Source organism: Pempheris klunzingeri, chromosome 11 (assembly GCF_042242105.1).
Source record: "Pempheris klunzingeri isolate RE-2024b chromosome 11, fPemKlu1.hap1, whole genome shotgun sequence".
Lineage (NCBI taxonomy): Eukaryota > Metazoa > Chordata > Actinopteri > Acropomatiformes > Pempheridae > Pempheris > Pempheris klunzingeri.
This window is the reverse complement of record NC_092022.1, coordinates 11,063,275-11,077,509: the sequence shown is the minus strand read 5'-3', so window position 1 is coordinate 11,077,509 and position 14,235 is coordinate 11,063,275. Positions and strand designations below refer to the sequence as shown.

At 40.8% G+C, this 14,235-nt stretch overlaps 2 protein-coding genes across 3 annotated transcripts; one reads left to right on the top strand and one right to left on the bottom strand.

The window, feature by feature from the left end:
* The first annotated feature begins 515 nt into the window (after window positions 1-515).
* smc5 (structural maintenance of chromosomes 5) lies at window positions 516-11,626 on the top strand. Its single transcript, XM_070839360.1, has 24 exons — window positions 516-741; window positions 1,564-1,705; window positions 1,940-1,992; window positions 2,236-2,398; window positions 2,751-2,885; window positions 3,092-3,232; window positions 3,331-3,492; window positions 4,001-4,072; window positions 4,592-4,847; window positions 5,036-5,190; window positions 5,770-5,883; window positions 5,982-6,076; window positions 6,215-6,347; window positions 6,638-6,811; window positions 6,988-7,157; window positions 7,283-7,406; window positions 7,801-7,923; window positions 8,022-8,147; window positions 8,284-8,379; window positions 8,731-8,835; window positions 8,998-9,117; window positions 9,691-9,870; window positions 10,622-10,717; window positions 11,134-11,626. The coding sequence occupies exons 1-24, from the start codon at window positions 569-571 to the stop codon at window positions 11,266-11,268; spliced, it is 3,243 nt and encodes a 1,080-aa protein (XP_070695461.1). The 5' UTR covers window positions 516-568; the 3' UTR covers window positions 11,269-11,626.
* A 510-nt stretch (window positions 11,627-12,136) lies between these two features.
* On the bottom strand, window positions 12,137-13,660 carry cfap276 (cilia and flagella associated protein 276). 2 transcript variants are annotated; one of them, XM_070840323.1, is made up of 5 exons: window positions 13,530-13,660; window positions 12,919-13,035; window positions 12,699-12,814; window positions 12,467-12,576; window positions 12,137-12,367 (listed from the first exon to the last, which is right to left on the bottom strand). In XM_070840323.1, exons 1-4 carry the CDS (start codon window positions 13,602-13,604, stop codon window positions 12,474-12,476), a joined length of 411 nt encoding a protein of 136 aa, XP_070696424.1. In that variant the 5' UTR covers window positions 13,605-13,660; the 3' UTR covers window positions 12,137-12,367; window positions 12,467-12,473. The 2 variants fall into 2 exon arrangements, with proteins under 2 accessions (XP_070696424.1, XP_070696423.1); XM_070840322.1 differs by having other exon boundaries at window positions 12,137-12,576.
* Between the last annotated feature and the right edge of the window lie 575 nt (window positions 13,661-14,235).

Genomic DNA, 14,235 nt, shown 5'->3' with positions numbered 1-14,235 from the left:
AATACAAATCAGACAATTAGTTTTGGCAAAGTGTACTGCATGTGTACAAACACAACCTACCACATCACATCAGGTGCTGCAACAGGGCTATAACGAGTAGTTATTGGACTCAGCACATTTCTTTTTATCGCCGTGGATTTTCCTCATTAATAAAACCAATTGTACAATGAAAATAAAAACTTTCCTCTGTGGCTGGATCTTTAGCTCATACTTTGTTCTCCTAAATATCATGAAGGAACAGATAACATTTCTTTTTACACCACAGAACTCAAGTAAAGTCAGTGTCTGTTCTAAATCATGTTTTACAGGATATATTTTTTTGCAGAAGAAGGAAAACTTTTATTATAAAACTAACAATACCATCAATTATACTTAGCAGACCCTCTCACGAAACAAATCACACGTAATATCGCGATAAGAAATGTTATTTAGCCGACACGTCACTCTTTGTGTATACATGTGACCTCTCCTGTCCAATCAGCTCTCTGCAACGACTAAGCGAAGCGCGCGAGGGTGAAGCAGCTTTCCTGCTGTAGCTCCCGTGAGCAGACTGGGCTCTGTGCTCAACATGGCGGAGCATAGCAAAAGGCGGCGTGTCAGTCATGTTAACGTCAAAAACATCAGCTCTCAGACTTCTAGCGACGTAGCCAACACGCCGACAGGCAGCCAGTCCGACGCAGCCGGAGGAGGGGACGGTTTCATGGAGGGATCCATCCTCCGCATCACCATGAAAAACTTCCTGTAAGTTTCTGCTCCTCAGCTGTCAGTCAGCCCAACGTCTAGAAACCGAAACCCAACTGCCGCCAGTCTGAGAGGTGGATCCGGATCACAGCTACACCATGCTAGCACATATGCTCACATTTTAACGCTACAAAATGTTTTTGACCTCTATAAAGAAGTCGTTAACCCGCTGAGTGAAGCTGCCAGAAGAGACAGATTCAAGACATGTCTCCTTAATGGCCACTTCTGTCATTTTCATGGACTAAAAACATCATTTCCCACACAAGAACAATCATCTAATCAGCCTACTACCACCTTAACCACCAAAAATCGATTAGACAACTGCAAAACGATAGATTTTATTTCTTGCTTACAAAGCAATAAATGGTCTTGGACCCCAATACATAACTGACTTACTTATAAGGTCTGAGGCTCCCAGACCCCTGCAGGTCTACTCAGAGTTCCCATAGTCAGAACCAAGCAAAGTGAAGCAGCTTTTAGTTTGGACCTCTCATTAGCATGGTGTTGATATGCTGTTCTTCATATACAGACAGCCATGTGATCTACCTAGACAATCAAATATTTAATGTGCTGATGAAAGTATAACACTTACAACGTTTCCACTACAAAATTGTGTAGCAGAGGATGTAAGACACCCAAGTCTTGTCTCATGGTCAGTTTAGTCAGTAGATGACAACCTAAACAATAGCCACACAAATGGTATTCTGCTTCAGTAATGTTTTAATTCATGAAAGTATATTATTTTTTATGACATTAGTGGGGGTGGCCTCTGCTATAAAACACCGCAGGAAAACCATAATTATCTACCTTGTGCTCTGACAGGACCTATGACTACTCTGTGGTGCATCCTGGACCCAATCTGAACATGATTGTCGGAGCCAATGGAACTGGCAAGTCTAGCATCGTGTGTGCCATCTGTCTGGGCCTGGCTGGCAAGACTGCTATCCTGGGCAGAGGCGACAAGGTAAACAGCAGAGTAACGCAAACACTGGTAGATTCACTCTGAACTTGATTTCTTTCCAAAAGACTAATAAGTAAACAGCAACAGCATGAAGCAGGTGCTGTGCTAATATGAATGTCCTCTTGCACTGCATGTGCATTCCTGCACCAGTGTCTGTCAGTAAAAATATTAAACAGCTATTCTAGCTGACAAGAATTCTGATTACGATTATTAAAAGGATTTCTCTTTTTTCCTTAGGTTGGACTCTATGTCAAACGCGGGTGCTCAAAAGGGTCTATTGAGATTGAACTGTAAGTTATGTGAAAGAATTTGCAGACGCACACTTTACTAATAGCAACCTGTCGGATAGATGAGGTACATTTGTGTTGCATTTATTCCTTATGAATCCACTCAAAATGAAATATTAATTCTACTAACAAAACTCAGTAATACAGACAGTTCAACCTTAAATTAAGCTACTTGCCAGAATATGCATCAGATTTTTTTCTTATGTGTATCTGATAGTAGAATTAAAATCTTTGTTGTCACTCCAGGTACAAGAGTGGTGGTAATGTAGTGATCAACAGAGAGATCCATGTGGAGAACAATCAGTCGCTGTGGATGCTGAATGGAAGACACTGCAACCAGAAGGCAGTAGAAGAGGAGGTCAAGAATCTGCATATCCAAGTCAGCAACCTCTGCCAGTTTCTGCCTCAGGTATGTATTTGTCACTGCAATATAAGGCTGCATGGATTTGGGGAATCAGAGTAATGGCTGCTAAAATTTTCATATGAATGTTGGGCTGTTTAACTAGTGCTGTCACATCATAGGGTATATGCACAGCGCAGGCATCACTTGTGTGGATGCTTTATTAAATACATGGTTTGTAATCTAAATTTGGCCATTTTAAAAAAATAAACCTACAGTATGCAAGAAATGCGTCTGCGTGCGGATGTGGAGGGCACATAATTTTGTATTTTATTCATACACAATACCACCGTGTATTAAATGTAACCTTTAATAACTCTTTCCTCACCTTCCTGTCGATGTGGTTGGTTTGTCCTTACAGGAAAAAGTGGGGGAGTTTGCCAAGATGTCCAAAATTGAGTTGCTGGAGGCAACTGAAAAGTCAGTGGGACCACCAGAAATGTATGACTACCACTGTAAGCTCAAAAACTTCCGCAACAGAGAGCGAGAACTGGAGGTAAACATGCGGCCTGTGTGGACATTAGTCAGACAGCAGACAACGGGTCACGACCAGATGCGGCTTGTGCTAGTTTGTTTATGTTGAATGTTGAAAATGTTAGAATGCTAATTTTTTTGTATAATTAATGCTTTTTAAAGCACTGTAGAAAATGACCTCAGGCTCTTCTAGGCTTTTAGTGTTGTCTGTGGTTTGTTTCCCTTTAGAACGTTGTGAAGGAGAAGGCCAGCTTCCTGGAGAAGGCCAAGCAGAGGAATGAGAGGAACAAACACGATGTGAACCGTTACTACGAAAAGAAGAGGCACCTGGACGTGATTGAGCTGCTCGAGAAGAAGAAACCATGGGTGGTGAGTGGTCGAACTGTTCACCCGAGTGAGAGACAAATAAAAACAGTATGCAGTCAGAGCAAAATAGGATTATTTTGACACCGTCTCTCTGGCCCTAGGAGTATGAGACCACCCGCAAGGAGCTTGAGGGCGTGAAGAGGGAGCGAGACGAGGCTAAAAGGCAGCTCTCTGCCCTGAAGCAGGCCCAGGCGCCCATGCTGAGGAAGATTCAGACGATTGACAACCAGCTGAAACCCACTGAAGCACAAATAAAGGCTAAGGTGAAAAAGCACGTTATTACTCCCTGGTATGATAGTTGGGGGCCATGATTTTTTTTGTTTTGTTTTTGTAGATGATCAGTGTTTATTATTATGTTCTTGAAAGGCCTAGCCGTTAGCTCTCAGTGGCAGCTCTGAGTCAGGTATCTGTAATAAGTGCAATTAAAGGGATTGATGGAAAGCTTTGTTGTGCATCCATGAGGACTGCACTTGACTCTTAAGTGTGTTACAAATGAATCAGAGCATTATGCTGCCCATAGAAACCCGCACTTAAAATGTTTTGAGCGGCACACTTGAGAATCCTGAACCCTTTAGGGGTTTATTTCTTGGATACATCTTCAGTGAATGTGACGCAGCAGTAATTGAAATTACTCATAAACATTTTGAAAGTCGGTCTAACGTCGCTATTCAAAATAAGAGGCTTGGGTTTTTCAGCATGTTGAGCACGAATAGTGGCCTGTAATGTTTGCGGTGACATTATGATAGTAGCTGTGTGCTTGTTGTTTTTCAGACTGCCGCAATCAAAGAAGCCTCTCTGAAGTGTAAACAGAAACAAGATCAGTTGGATCAAAAACACAAAGAGGTGAGAAGAAAACCTACGGCCCTCAAAGCTTCCAATGTGTGATCTATGTTGTGGCCATCTGCTACAGCTAACCCCCTGTAAACCCTCTGGAAACTAGATTTTCCTGTTGTAATAAAAAGAACAAGAAGAAAAATCAGCTGAAGTCGATTTTTGAATTGTGACTACTACTCATTTGCAATATGTATTTATTTATTTATTTACGTATTTAGATATTATTGAGCAGGTGTTTATATTTGTCATTCGAAGTCTGATCCATTTTGTTAAGCATACCAAAAACTACACACTAAATAAGAATGTTTCCTTTCGTATATTTCATGGTTCTTTTTAGAGAGCTGAAAAGAGATGACATGATGACACAAAATGCTACTTGAATGATATGACTAGTATGCCTTTATGTTTATGACACAGTCCTGCTTTATAGAGTTGTGAACTTCCCTGCTCAGTGTTCTTTTATCAGAGTGTTTCTGCAACTGAAGGCTCTTCTCAGTGAACGATAACTCTCCCTGTTCTTCGCTACAGATTGATTATATTAAACAAGCGCTCAGGCTGAAGCAGTTGGAAGAGGATGACCACCAGAAGCGAATCAGCAACACCAGACGGACCATTGAGGACCTTAAGGCTGAGCTCGCCAAAGTCGGCGACCAACCGGATGTGACGCCGCGGATCAATGCCGTCAATGTCGAGCTGAGGCGCATCCAGGTAGAGAGAGCCAAGATCGAGGGAGAGAAGTCTGACCTGCGCAGGGAGAAGGACAACATCTACGCTGAGTCCAGAAGTGAGTTTCCCACAAACTATCAAGTGTCCTCTGAAGCATAAACACAACATCTAATTATTGAACATGATGCAGCTCACGTAGCTACTTTAACTCTGCCAGTGTCACAGACCACGAAACGGACTATTCAAAGTCACGGAACGCAGAATTGTGTTCATGTAGATCGTTTTTATTCTTATTCTGATTGTCAGCGTTGCAGAAAAAGCTCAGTGACATGAACAACATGATGAATGCCAAAGAGGAGAAGCTGCAAGCACGCCACAAGGACACATACACTGCCCTCCAGTGGCTCAAACAGAACAGACAGCTCTTTGGTGGAAATGTCCATGAGCCCATGATGCTGGTGGTGAGTCCCAGCGAACCATGTGGATGTAATACTGTGTTACCCACATTCCCCATGCGTTATACCCCACCTTATTTTGAATTTATTGTAATTATATTTATTGTATTATATTTATTGTATAACAGATGAATGAATGTAGTGAAACAGTTGAAAATATAGAAAATGTGTTGTTCACAGGAAAAGTTACACTCGTTGAGAAATACTATGTAATGATATACATAAATATCCTTATATGTGCTTACAACTACATTACAGTGTATAACAAGCCACTGTTTACCTAGTACTTACTGATAAAATGTCGAATGTGGGGGTTAAATTACAATATAACCACAATGGGAACATATCCATATGGCAGAATAAGACCAGCGTGTTCAATGATAATGATTGGATTTGTTCTTTTGAAACTGGGGAGATTTCTTTTAGCTGGGATTTTGCCATAAAACACTTCAAAAATTACGTTTGTTTTTTTTGATAGGACACCTCAGAAGTCTTTGCTGATTGAACAACCACCTGTGTTGTGGTTGCGATGCTTTCTGCATCAGTTGCATTGCCTGCATGCTAATCCTTTCCTCAATCCCTCAGATCAATGTGAAAGATCCCAGCTACGCCAAGTACGTGGAGAACTACATCGCATTCCAAGATCTGCGGGCGTTTGTCTTCCAGAGAAAGGATGACATGGAGAAGTTCATGGCTGAGGTCAGGGTGCTGCAGATTATGATTGTTGTGTTGACTTTTGGGTGACAATCCCTCCGAGTCCAAACAAGAAGTGCAGCTCGATGTGTCCTGACCCTCAGGTCCGCGACAAGATGAACCTGAAGGTGAACTCCATTTGTGCCCCAGAGGAGTCGTGTTCTAAGCGGCCACCGTCCAGGAATATCGAGTCCCTGAGGTGAGAGAAAATTAACTGATGACCTATATGATCAACATGAACTGTATTTATTTGTGTATGTCTACTTATTTATATGTCTTTGTGCGTGACCGTCACTTTTTTGTTGTTAAATCTGCTTTTTTTACTTCTCCTTTGTAGGCGCTTCGGGTTCTTCACCTACCTACGTGAGATGTTTGACGCCCCCGATGAGGTGATGAGTTACCTCTGTCACCAGCACAGGGTGCATGACGTCCCTGTGGGCAACGACCAAACTAAAGCTATGATTAAAACGGTACGTTCCTCTTCCCACATTATTCAAGTATGACACACAAGCTTGATACATTGAGGTCTTTAAATAGGCACTACCCTATAGCATTTGAAATAATCCCCTCTTTAAATTCTTTTGCTTTGATCCAGTGCCTTTCAGTGATGTTAGAAAGTTCCTCAATTTAATATCATAGGAATTAGTCGCTGGATTGAAACTTTGGGTTTATTTTGTTTTAGTCAATGATGTATTTTATTACTGATTGTATTGTGTTATGCATTGGATAAGTTAAATCTGACAGCCCGTCTCTCTCACAGGTGATTGAGGAGCCCTACCTCAAGGTGTTATACACAACGGAGGAGCGGTACTCATTGAAGAGGTCCTTTTACTCTAACAAGATTAGCACCAGCAACTCTGCAGTGCACCCTTCCCAGTATCTCATAATCACTGTGGACGCCGAAGAGAAACGGCAGCTGGAGCAGCAGATGGAGGTGAAGGAGAGGCACGGGAGCAAATGTGGAAGCACAGCCCACATTGTTTTCTTTAACTCCAAAGCTTCATAGATCTAGTATCTGGTACTCCTGCAGAGATACAGTACCTTGAGACATGTCCATATGTTTGATGAGTTTAATTGTTTAAGCGTTAACTGTTAAACCCCTGTGACCAGGCCTGTGAGTCCAGGTCACGAGAAATTGATGAACAGCTGAAGGCTCTTCAGGAGAAGGCCGCCGCACTGGGTCGCCAAGACAATGAACTGCTGGTGGAGAAGAAGCAACTTTCTGAACTTAAAGGCAAAAAGAGACAACTGGAGCAGAAAATCAGCACCAAACAGGACAGGTAAGTCAAGACAGGTTTATTTATCACCCCACTGCTTCCAAAAATGTCTCTAACAGCCAAAAGATAACAGAGTTCAATGTTTTCCTCTGTATCCTCTTGTATTTTCAAACTTCCCACGTGTTCAGTCTGAGGCAGATGGAGCAGAATGTTATTGACTTGCAGAAGGTTGAAGAGGAAACTAAAATGAAAATTGCAGCTGTCAATTCCCAGAAGGTGTCCATAGTCACAGCATTCATGGCCCAAATGAAGGTATGGATACATTAAACTTAGCGAACTTGAGAGTGGTAGGATGACATTTATGTTTTTGTTGCTGTCTAAAGCACAATTTTGGACTATTTTCTTTGTCATAATTACTGTACTTCAACATCGGGATTTTCCTCTTTCTCTGCATTTACCTCCCTTCTGAGTCTTTATTGCGCTAGAACGCTACCTTCTAACAGGCTGTATGTCAAACTTTTGTTCGATAAAACAGCGAGACAGACCATCACTGTTATTATAATAGATTCTTATGGATTTTGCTTTTTCCTGTCTTGATGTTAACGTGCAAACCTGTCGTTAGAATCTTTTGTCTGCCTATTTCCTGTCTGTAAATGTCCGTCTCTCTTTGTGCTCTCCGTTTTCCTTGTCTCTCCGTCATCTGTAGCTGAGAGCCAAGCTGACTATGGAGAAGGTGTACCTGGCTTTGGAGACGGTGGGGCTGACAGCTGAGAAGACCAAGCTGGAGAATGATTGTAGGGAAGGCGCCTCTGAGCTCAAGACCACAGATGTGAGCGTTTTACACAGATTTATATATGTCTGCCCTGTTGGACTGTTCATGATATCGACCCCTTGTTCTGTATGCTAACTGTCCATGTTTTCTTGCAGCAAAAATGCAGCCGTCTGGAGCAGAAGAAGGTCCAGCTGACAGAACAATGCAAAGGCCTGTTGAAGAGAGCGAAGATGATCTGCAGGATGCAGCCTGATGAGTCATTACCTGAAGATCTGCGCAATGTTAGTTTTTACTGCTGAATCAAACAAGCCTCCTCACATTCTATAAGTTTTACTCACGTGGAGGCCTTTTAAGCACCAAATATTATTAAGTAGTATTAATACCAGTTCATAAGATTCTTGTTTCCTGTAAATACAGGCTTTCAGCAAGCTGCCAGACACACTGGACGAGATCGACGCCATGCTGAACGAGGAGCGCTCCAGAGCTGAGTGCTTCACTGGCCTCAATGAAAGTGTAAGAGCACATGAGAATCAGCTCAGGGGTTCATTTGTGTTTGCTTAATTTTGTTTTTTATTGCATAATCTCAACTTTATTCTCAGAAAGCAGCATAGTATCCTCAAAGGTTAAACACTTTCCCTGTCTAGCTGAGGACCTGAGAAGTGTTCTGGCCTGAAAACGTTAGGACTCATTAGAAACAGCCTTTTTAAAAACTCTACATGAAAGTGTAATCCGATTTTTTTAATTCTTAGTAATTTATTTATTGTTGGCTTTCTTACTTTTTTGGCCAGAAATTGTAAATGTAAACACACTGTCGCATGTGCCCTCGTTGTCGATGTTTTCATGTACATCTTCTCCGCTTTGAAGGTTGTTGACGAGTACAACAGGAGAGAGCAGGAGATCAAACATCTGGAGAAAGAGCTGGAGAAAGAGAGCAACACCCTGAACGCCTACCGACAGAACATATCAGAGGTATATAATGTGTCACTGCAGTGATTGCTCTGGGGTTGTTTTGTAAAGCAAATGTGGCTCAGTCTGTGATTTCTTACATGACAGCAGGTCCACCACGTGTGCGTAAAATGATTTCTGTCAGCCTTGTATGTAACTAAACTTGTTTGTGTGTGTGTGCCACAGGCTAAGGAGCGCTGGCTGAACCCGCTAAAGCAGCTGGTGGAACAGATTAACAGCAGGTTCAGTGATTTCTTCCGCTCCATGCAGTGTGCAGGAGAGGTGGATCTGCACTCAGAGAATGAGGTTAATGCCACACAGGACACAACACACAGTTAATGTGACATCTCAGGGCGATTTAAGTGGTCGTTTCCTTTTAATACGCGATTCATGATTGATTATTCACATAACATGTTAATGGTATTTAACCAAAAGGTGCGATACTCCCTTTTGCTCATGAAGTGGAAAACCTTTAACAACCAGCGTTGTTCTTCATTCTGAATTTGGACTGCGACAATGCATCGGCGCTGCTCGGCTCTCAGTTGTGGAGGCCTCTTCCAAACAAAAATTCTTCCGCACTGTATTCACGTTCATTCCAGCATTAAACTATTAATATTGTTTTCTTACGTCAGGCATACAAAAAGTGCGGAAGTACAGTCTGTAGTTGGAGCAGCAGCCCTACAGCCAGCAAAAATCAGGCTTTTGTTGACAAATGAGCAGGGAACTCTGGGTGCAGGCAACGTGGAGGAAACTTAAACATTGTTCATTTGCACATCCAGTACTACCCACATTGTAACAATAAAAAGCTAGTTGAAAATCAACAAAGTATCCCTTTAAGCTCTAATACACCCAATTCGATAACGCTGTGTTTTTTTGCAGGAAGAGTATGACAAGTATGGCATCCGAATTCGGGTGAAGTTTCACAGCAGCACTCAGCTCCATGAGCTGACGGCCCACCATCAGAGTGGAGGAGAGCGCAGCGTCTCCACAATGCTCTACCTCATGGCCCTGCAGGAGCTTAACCGCTGCCCTTTCAGAGTGGTGGACGAGATCAACCAGGTAGTGCTCCTTCTCTCTCTCTCTCACACACACACACACACACACACACACACACACACACACACACACACAGTCATAACAGCTTTTCATGGATAAATAATCCAAGTATACAAAAAACTGGATGAGGAATAAGTTGAGAAAGCTACAAAAGAGGTTATTTTGCCCCGAAATGCGTATAATTTCAGGACAGTGCCAAAATGCAAAACTAGAAAAAGACAAAGTGCAAAAGAATCATGATCTCCACTGACTCAAAGAAAATCTCGTTTGTTCTGTCCTCTGAAGATTTTGCATGTTTCATCAACATTTAACACAGAAAGCGTTTGCTTACTGATATCATTTTGTTACTGAAGCAGCAAATTTTTAACTTGTGTTACCTGTGTAGGGACTATGGATGTAAATTAGCATTCTAGCTAACTCCAGCATGTTTACATCCAGTGTTTTTATACTGATGCTCGTTAACGTGCCTTGTCACTATCAAATAAACAAAATAAAATGAAATAAAAAAACTTATTCTACACCTACACCCTCAAAGCATCAGTAGTAAACATTAACACAGACAGATTTGATGGGTGTTGATGGGAAATCTATAGTAAACTTCTAACAAATATATTGTCCCTATATTGATTTCACCCTTTTTATTTATTTATTTTCACTCATTTGAAAGCCTACAAGCATTCTATGCAGAAGTTAGTTGTCATCTGCTCGTGTGCTTGTGTAGATGTGACTGAGACCATTTCTGTCTGCTGTGTAGGGAATGGATCCCATAAATGAGAGACGGGTCTTTGACATTGTGGTCCGCACGGCCTGCAAAGAAACAACATCCCAGTACTTCTTCATAACACCCAAAGTAAGTGTGTGTGTGTATCTGCTAATGTGTGAGCGTTCAGATTGTAACAAGAGATTGAACTCATAGTGTGTGTGGGTGTGTTTGGTTCGCAGCACTACAAAATAACCCACTGTACCTGCTCAACACCAAACAACACAGAGAGACAAAGCTGTTGAAGAAAGTGGAGCATTTAGCAGCTAGAAACCCAGATATTTCTGTCTGGACTTGGTAGAGACCAAAACAGAGCTAAAAGAGAGCAAATGTTGGACTTCTTTCATCAGGTGGACAGAAAAATGACTCCAAATTATATGAACTTAAAAAGTGATCATTTAAAATCAGTTGTTGCAGATTTAACAGGTTTTGTGCGAAACTGTACATCTGCTGGGTCTTTGCGCTTCATTTTCCTGAACTTTCGACCCTGCTGTGTTTTTCTTCAGCTGCTGCAGAATCTTCAGTACGCTGAGGAGATGACCGTCCTTTGTGTTCATAACGGCGGCCACATGCTTCCCCCCGAGCAGTGGAACGAGAGGGCTTTCATCAAACGGTGTCTCCAAAGAAAAGCCAGGGCATAAATCCACCTGGACGTACTTTGTTTCTGGTTCAGTGAGTTCAAAATATGTGCGACTGTTAAAATGAAACTAACATTCATCATTTATTATAAAGAATTCCTGTTTAGCTGTTCTATTTCAGATAGAATAAGCAGAATGAGAGAGAAGATTTTAATTTTGTGCTGTGGAAGGGTCGTTCACGAATCCAACATGTATGTTCTATCATTTGTTGTCACTGTTTGTTGGAAGTGTTCCATTTACAAAATAGATTTACAGAAAATAGGAATATACATGGAGCATATTTGTTGCTTTCTCATTTGCACTTTTTTCTATTCATGCTGCAACATTTTTACTCTTTTTATACTGTTTGTTTAATCTTTTCCTCAATAGTTATGTGCACATGTTTATACATGTATATTTAAATAAAATATTATGCAGTTTCTGTTACAAACAGATTTGTTACATTTATTCAGAATATTCATTTAATATCTGATACCTGGCATGATTGAATAATGCTTAAGTATGCAGTGCAGTATGAAGAGGATAATATTTTCCAGAAAATGCATGTGAACATAAGCTTTTGAGTGAAAATAAACCAATTTATTCAGATATTTTAATCAAACACCATAGAAAATGAGAAGACAAGGGGTGTACATTACCAGTGAAATGTGTATACATTTCTGGGGAAATATGCACGGAAGTGAAACCTACAAACAACAGCACGATTGTGCATTAAAAGCCAAATAATGCATATACTTAAATTTTGCACCTTCATTACATAGCCACTTGGCCATTTAAATATCTTTATGATGTGACAAGTGACCCAAGTGTTCATGCTTTTATTCTGCGTTGAAGTTTTCATCAGTGTTTATTGAGAGTTTTGTGGTTTAAGTGATTCTGAAAGTAGGCCAATTTCCATTTCTGACATCCCTTTCTTCGGTTTTTTTTTCGATGAATCATGAAATTAGTGACATTTATAGAAACACGAGTGATTTGAAAATGCACTTCAAGCACTCGTTTATTTCCAGAGCTCTGACTGGTAGCAGTAAGAGACGGTTTTAGTGGAAGCTGCCATCATTCCCCCTGGCCCCTTGGTGTAGACTCAGTGAGTCAAGGTTGGAGTCTGGGGTTTGAATCAGAAGAATCAGACGTTTCTTAATGTTGGTGTCTCCACACAGACTTTGCTGCCTTTATTGGGAAGCATAATATAACTGAACTTCACCTGTGCTTCACTTAATACTGTAAATGGAGCACCTCTGTGGATCGACCCACATTCTGATGTCTTTCTTTTGTTCCTTTTCCAGCATGACCTGCTTTAGGATTTCCTCTTTCCTGTAAATTAACAGGATAAATTAAATTAAAAACAAATAAATGAACACAGACTCCTGAAAAGCAGCTGCCAACATAGTGAGGTAGTGCTGCCAGACAACAGACTTAATGCCACAAACGCCCACCTTTGGTTCTCAGCGACTGTCTCCTTCTGGTATAAAACCTGGTTCTTTCCCCAGAACAAGTTGTTGTGGTGATCGTAGACAGACTTTAGTTGAAAGTCGAGGCTGTCGTTTGGAGCCTGATGTTGAGAAAAGAGCTTTGCATTCAAAGAACAGCTTGACATTGAAAGGTTTTTCTGGTTTCATAAGTGAAGGTTAAAAATAAAGTTCCCTGCATGTTTACCTTACGCTCATACTGCATAACACTCCGCCGGGTGCTGGCCACAGTGGCTGTATCATGGAGGCGACTCCAAGGTTGCTCTGTCTGGGCGATGTGAGTCGGATTATCATAAGCTTTTCTCTGCAGCGGAAAGGAGAAAAAATAATTCCAAATTCACAAAGAAATTATATCTATTTGAAGAAAATGACAGCACAAATGTTACAGTGCTCTGGTGCTCATTATTTGTAGTATTTGGTGTCATTCACCACAGATGCAATGTTACATTTTGGTAGCTTTTAAGTCACACAATGAACCAACAATGACTGCAATTTTAATAACATTTATAGCTGACAAACAGACTTAAATATTTAATTGCTTTATACGAAAATAGAAATGCTTGAAAGTATAGTTTGCTGAGATGAGCAGCGAGGTAGGGTGCAAATTTAACTCGCATTTGACATCTGAATTGGAAAAATAAAATGTGCTGTCTGTCAAGTATAAAAATAACTGTCAGGATTAAACTTGTATTTTGAATGAATTCTGACCATGAAGTGACGTTCAGTTTGGCCATTAGCTTGGTTAGCTCAGTTTAGTCAGACGACCAGTATGTTGTTACCAGTTTGAAAAAAACCCACCTGCTGCTGCCTGGAGCTGCGGAGAGTGAAGTCGGTTTCAAACTTTGTGAGGGGGAAAGGATCCCGACCTGACATACTTAATGACTACACCAAGCCCAGCAGAAGAAAAACATGATAAATCCAAAATGTTGTTGCTGTTGTTAGCTTCTATGCTAGCTAGTGAGGAACCCTGTTTAAATGTTTGCATCCTGGTCTCTAAGCAACCATCAACTTCCGGTCAAACCTTTCAAAAGAAAACAGGATAATTACATTTATTAATTAAGCTTATGTACCTTCTAAAAATGTATCCCTGCCTTAAAATAAACAATTTAAATGATAAAACATAATTAATTGTAAACCCACCACAACTGTTGTGAGAGAAAAGGATCCCAACCTGGCATATTCAATGACAACACGAAGCCTGATAGAAGGAAAACATGATAAATCCTAAATGTTGTTGTTGTTATTAGCTTCTATGCTAGCTAGTGAGGAACCCTGTTAAAATGGTTGCATCTTGGTTTCTAAGCAATCAGCAACTTCCGCTCAAACCTTTCAAAAGAAAACAGGATAATCACATTTGTTTAGTTTAGGTGTGTTTCTGAAAATGTCGAAATGGCCACTTACTGCCTTAAAATAAACAATTTATACGATATATTATAATACATTTTAAACCCGCAATTGTTTTAAGTTATTTTTTTCTTAAAGCCCACCTATACAGTAAATGTCC

Coding starts and splice junctions, on each gene's coding strand:
- smc5 (XM_070839360.1), top strand. CDS start 569: ATGGCGGAGCATAGCAAAAGGCGGCGTGTCAGTCATGTTAACGTCAAA. Junction 2,886..3,091: donor ACAGAGAGCGAGAACTGGAG/GTAAACATGCGG, acceptor GTTTCCCTTTAG/AACGTTGTGAAGGAGAAGGC. Junction 9,871..10,621: donor TGGTGGACGAGATCAACCAG/GTAGTGCTCCTT, acceptor TCTGCTGTGTAG/GGAATGGATCCCATAAATGA.
- cfap276 (XM_070840322.1), bottom strand. CDS start 13,604: ATGTCAGGTCGGGATCCTTTCCCCCTCACAAAGTTTGAAACCGACTTC. Junction 13,036..13,529: donor GCAGCTCCAGGCAGCAGCAG/GTGGGTTTTTTT, acceptor TTTCCGCTGCAG/AGAAAAGCTTATGATAATCC. Junction 12,577..12,698: donor ACAGTCGCTGAGAACCAAAG/GTGGGCGTTTGT, acceptor GTTAATTTACAG/GAAAGAGGAAATCCTAAAGC.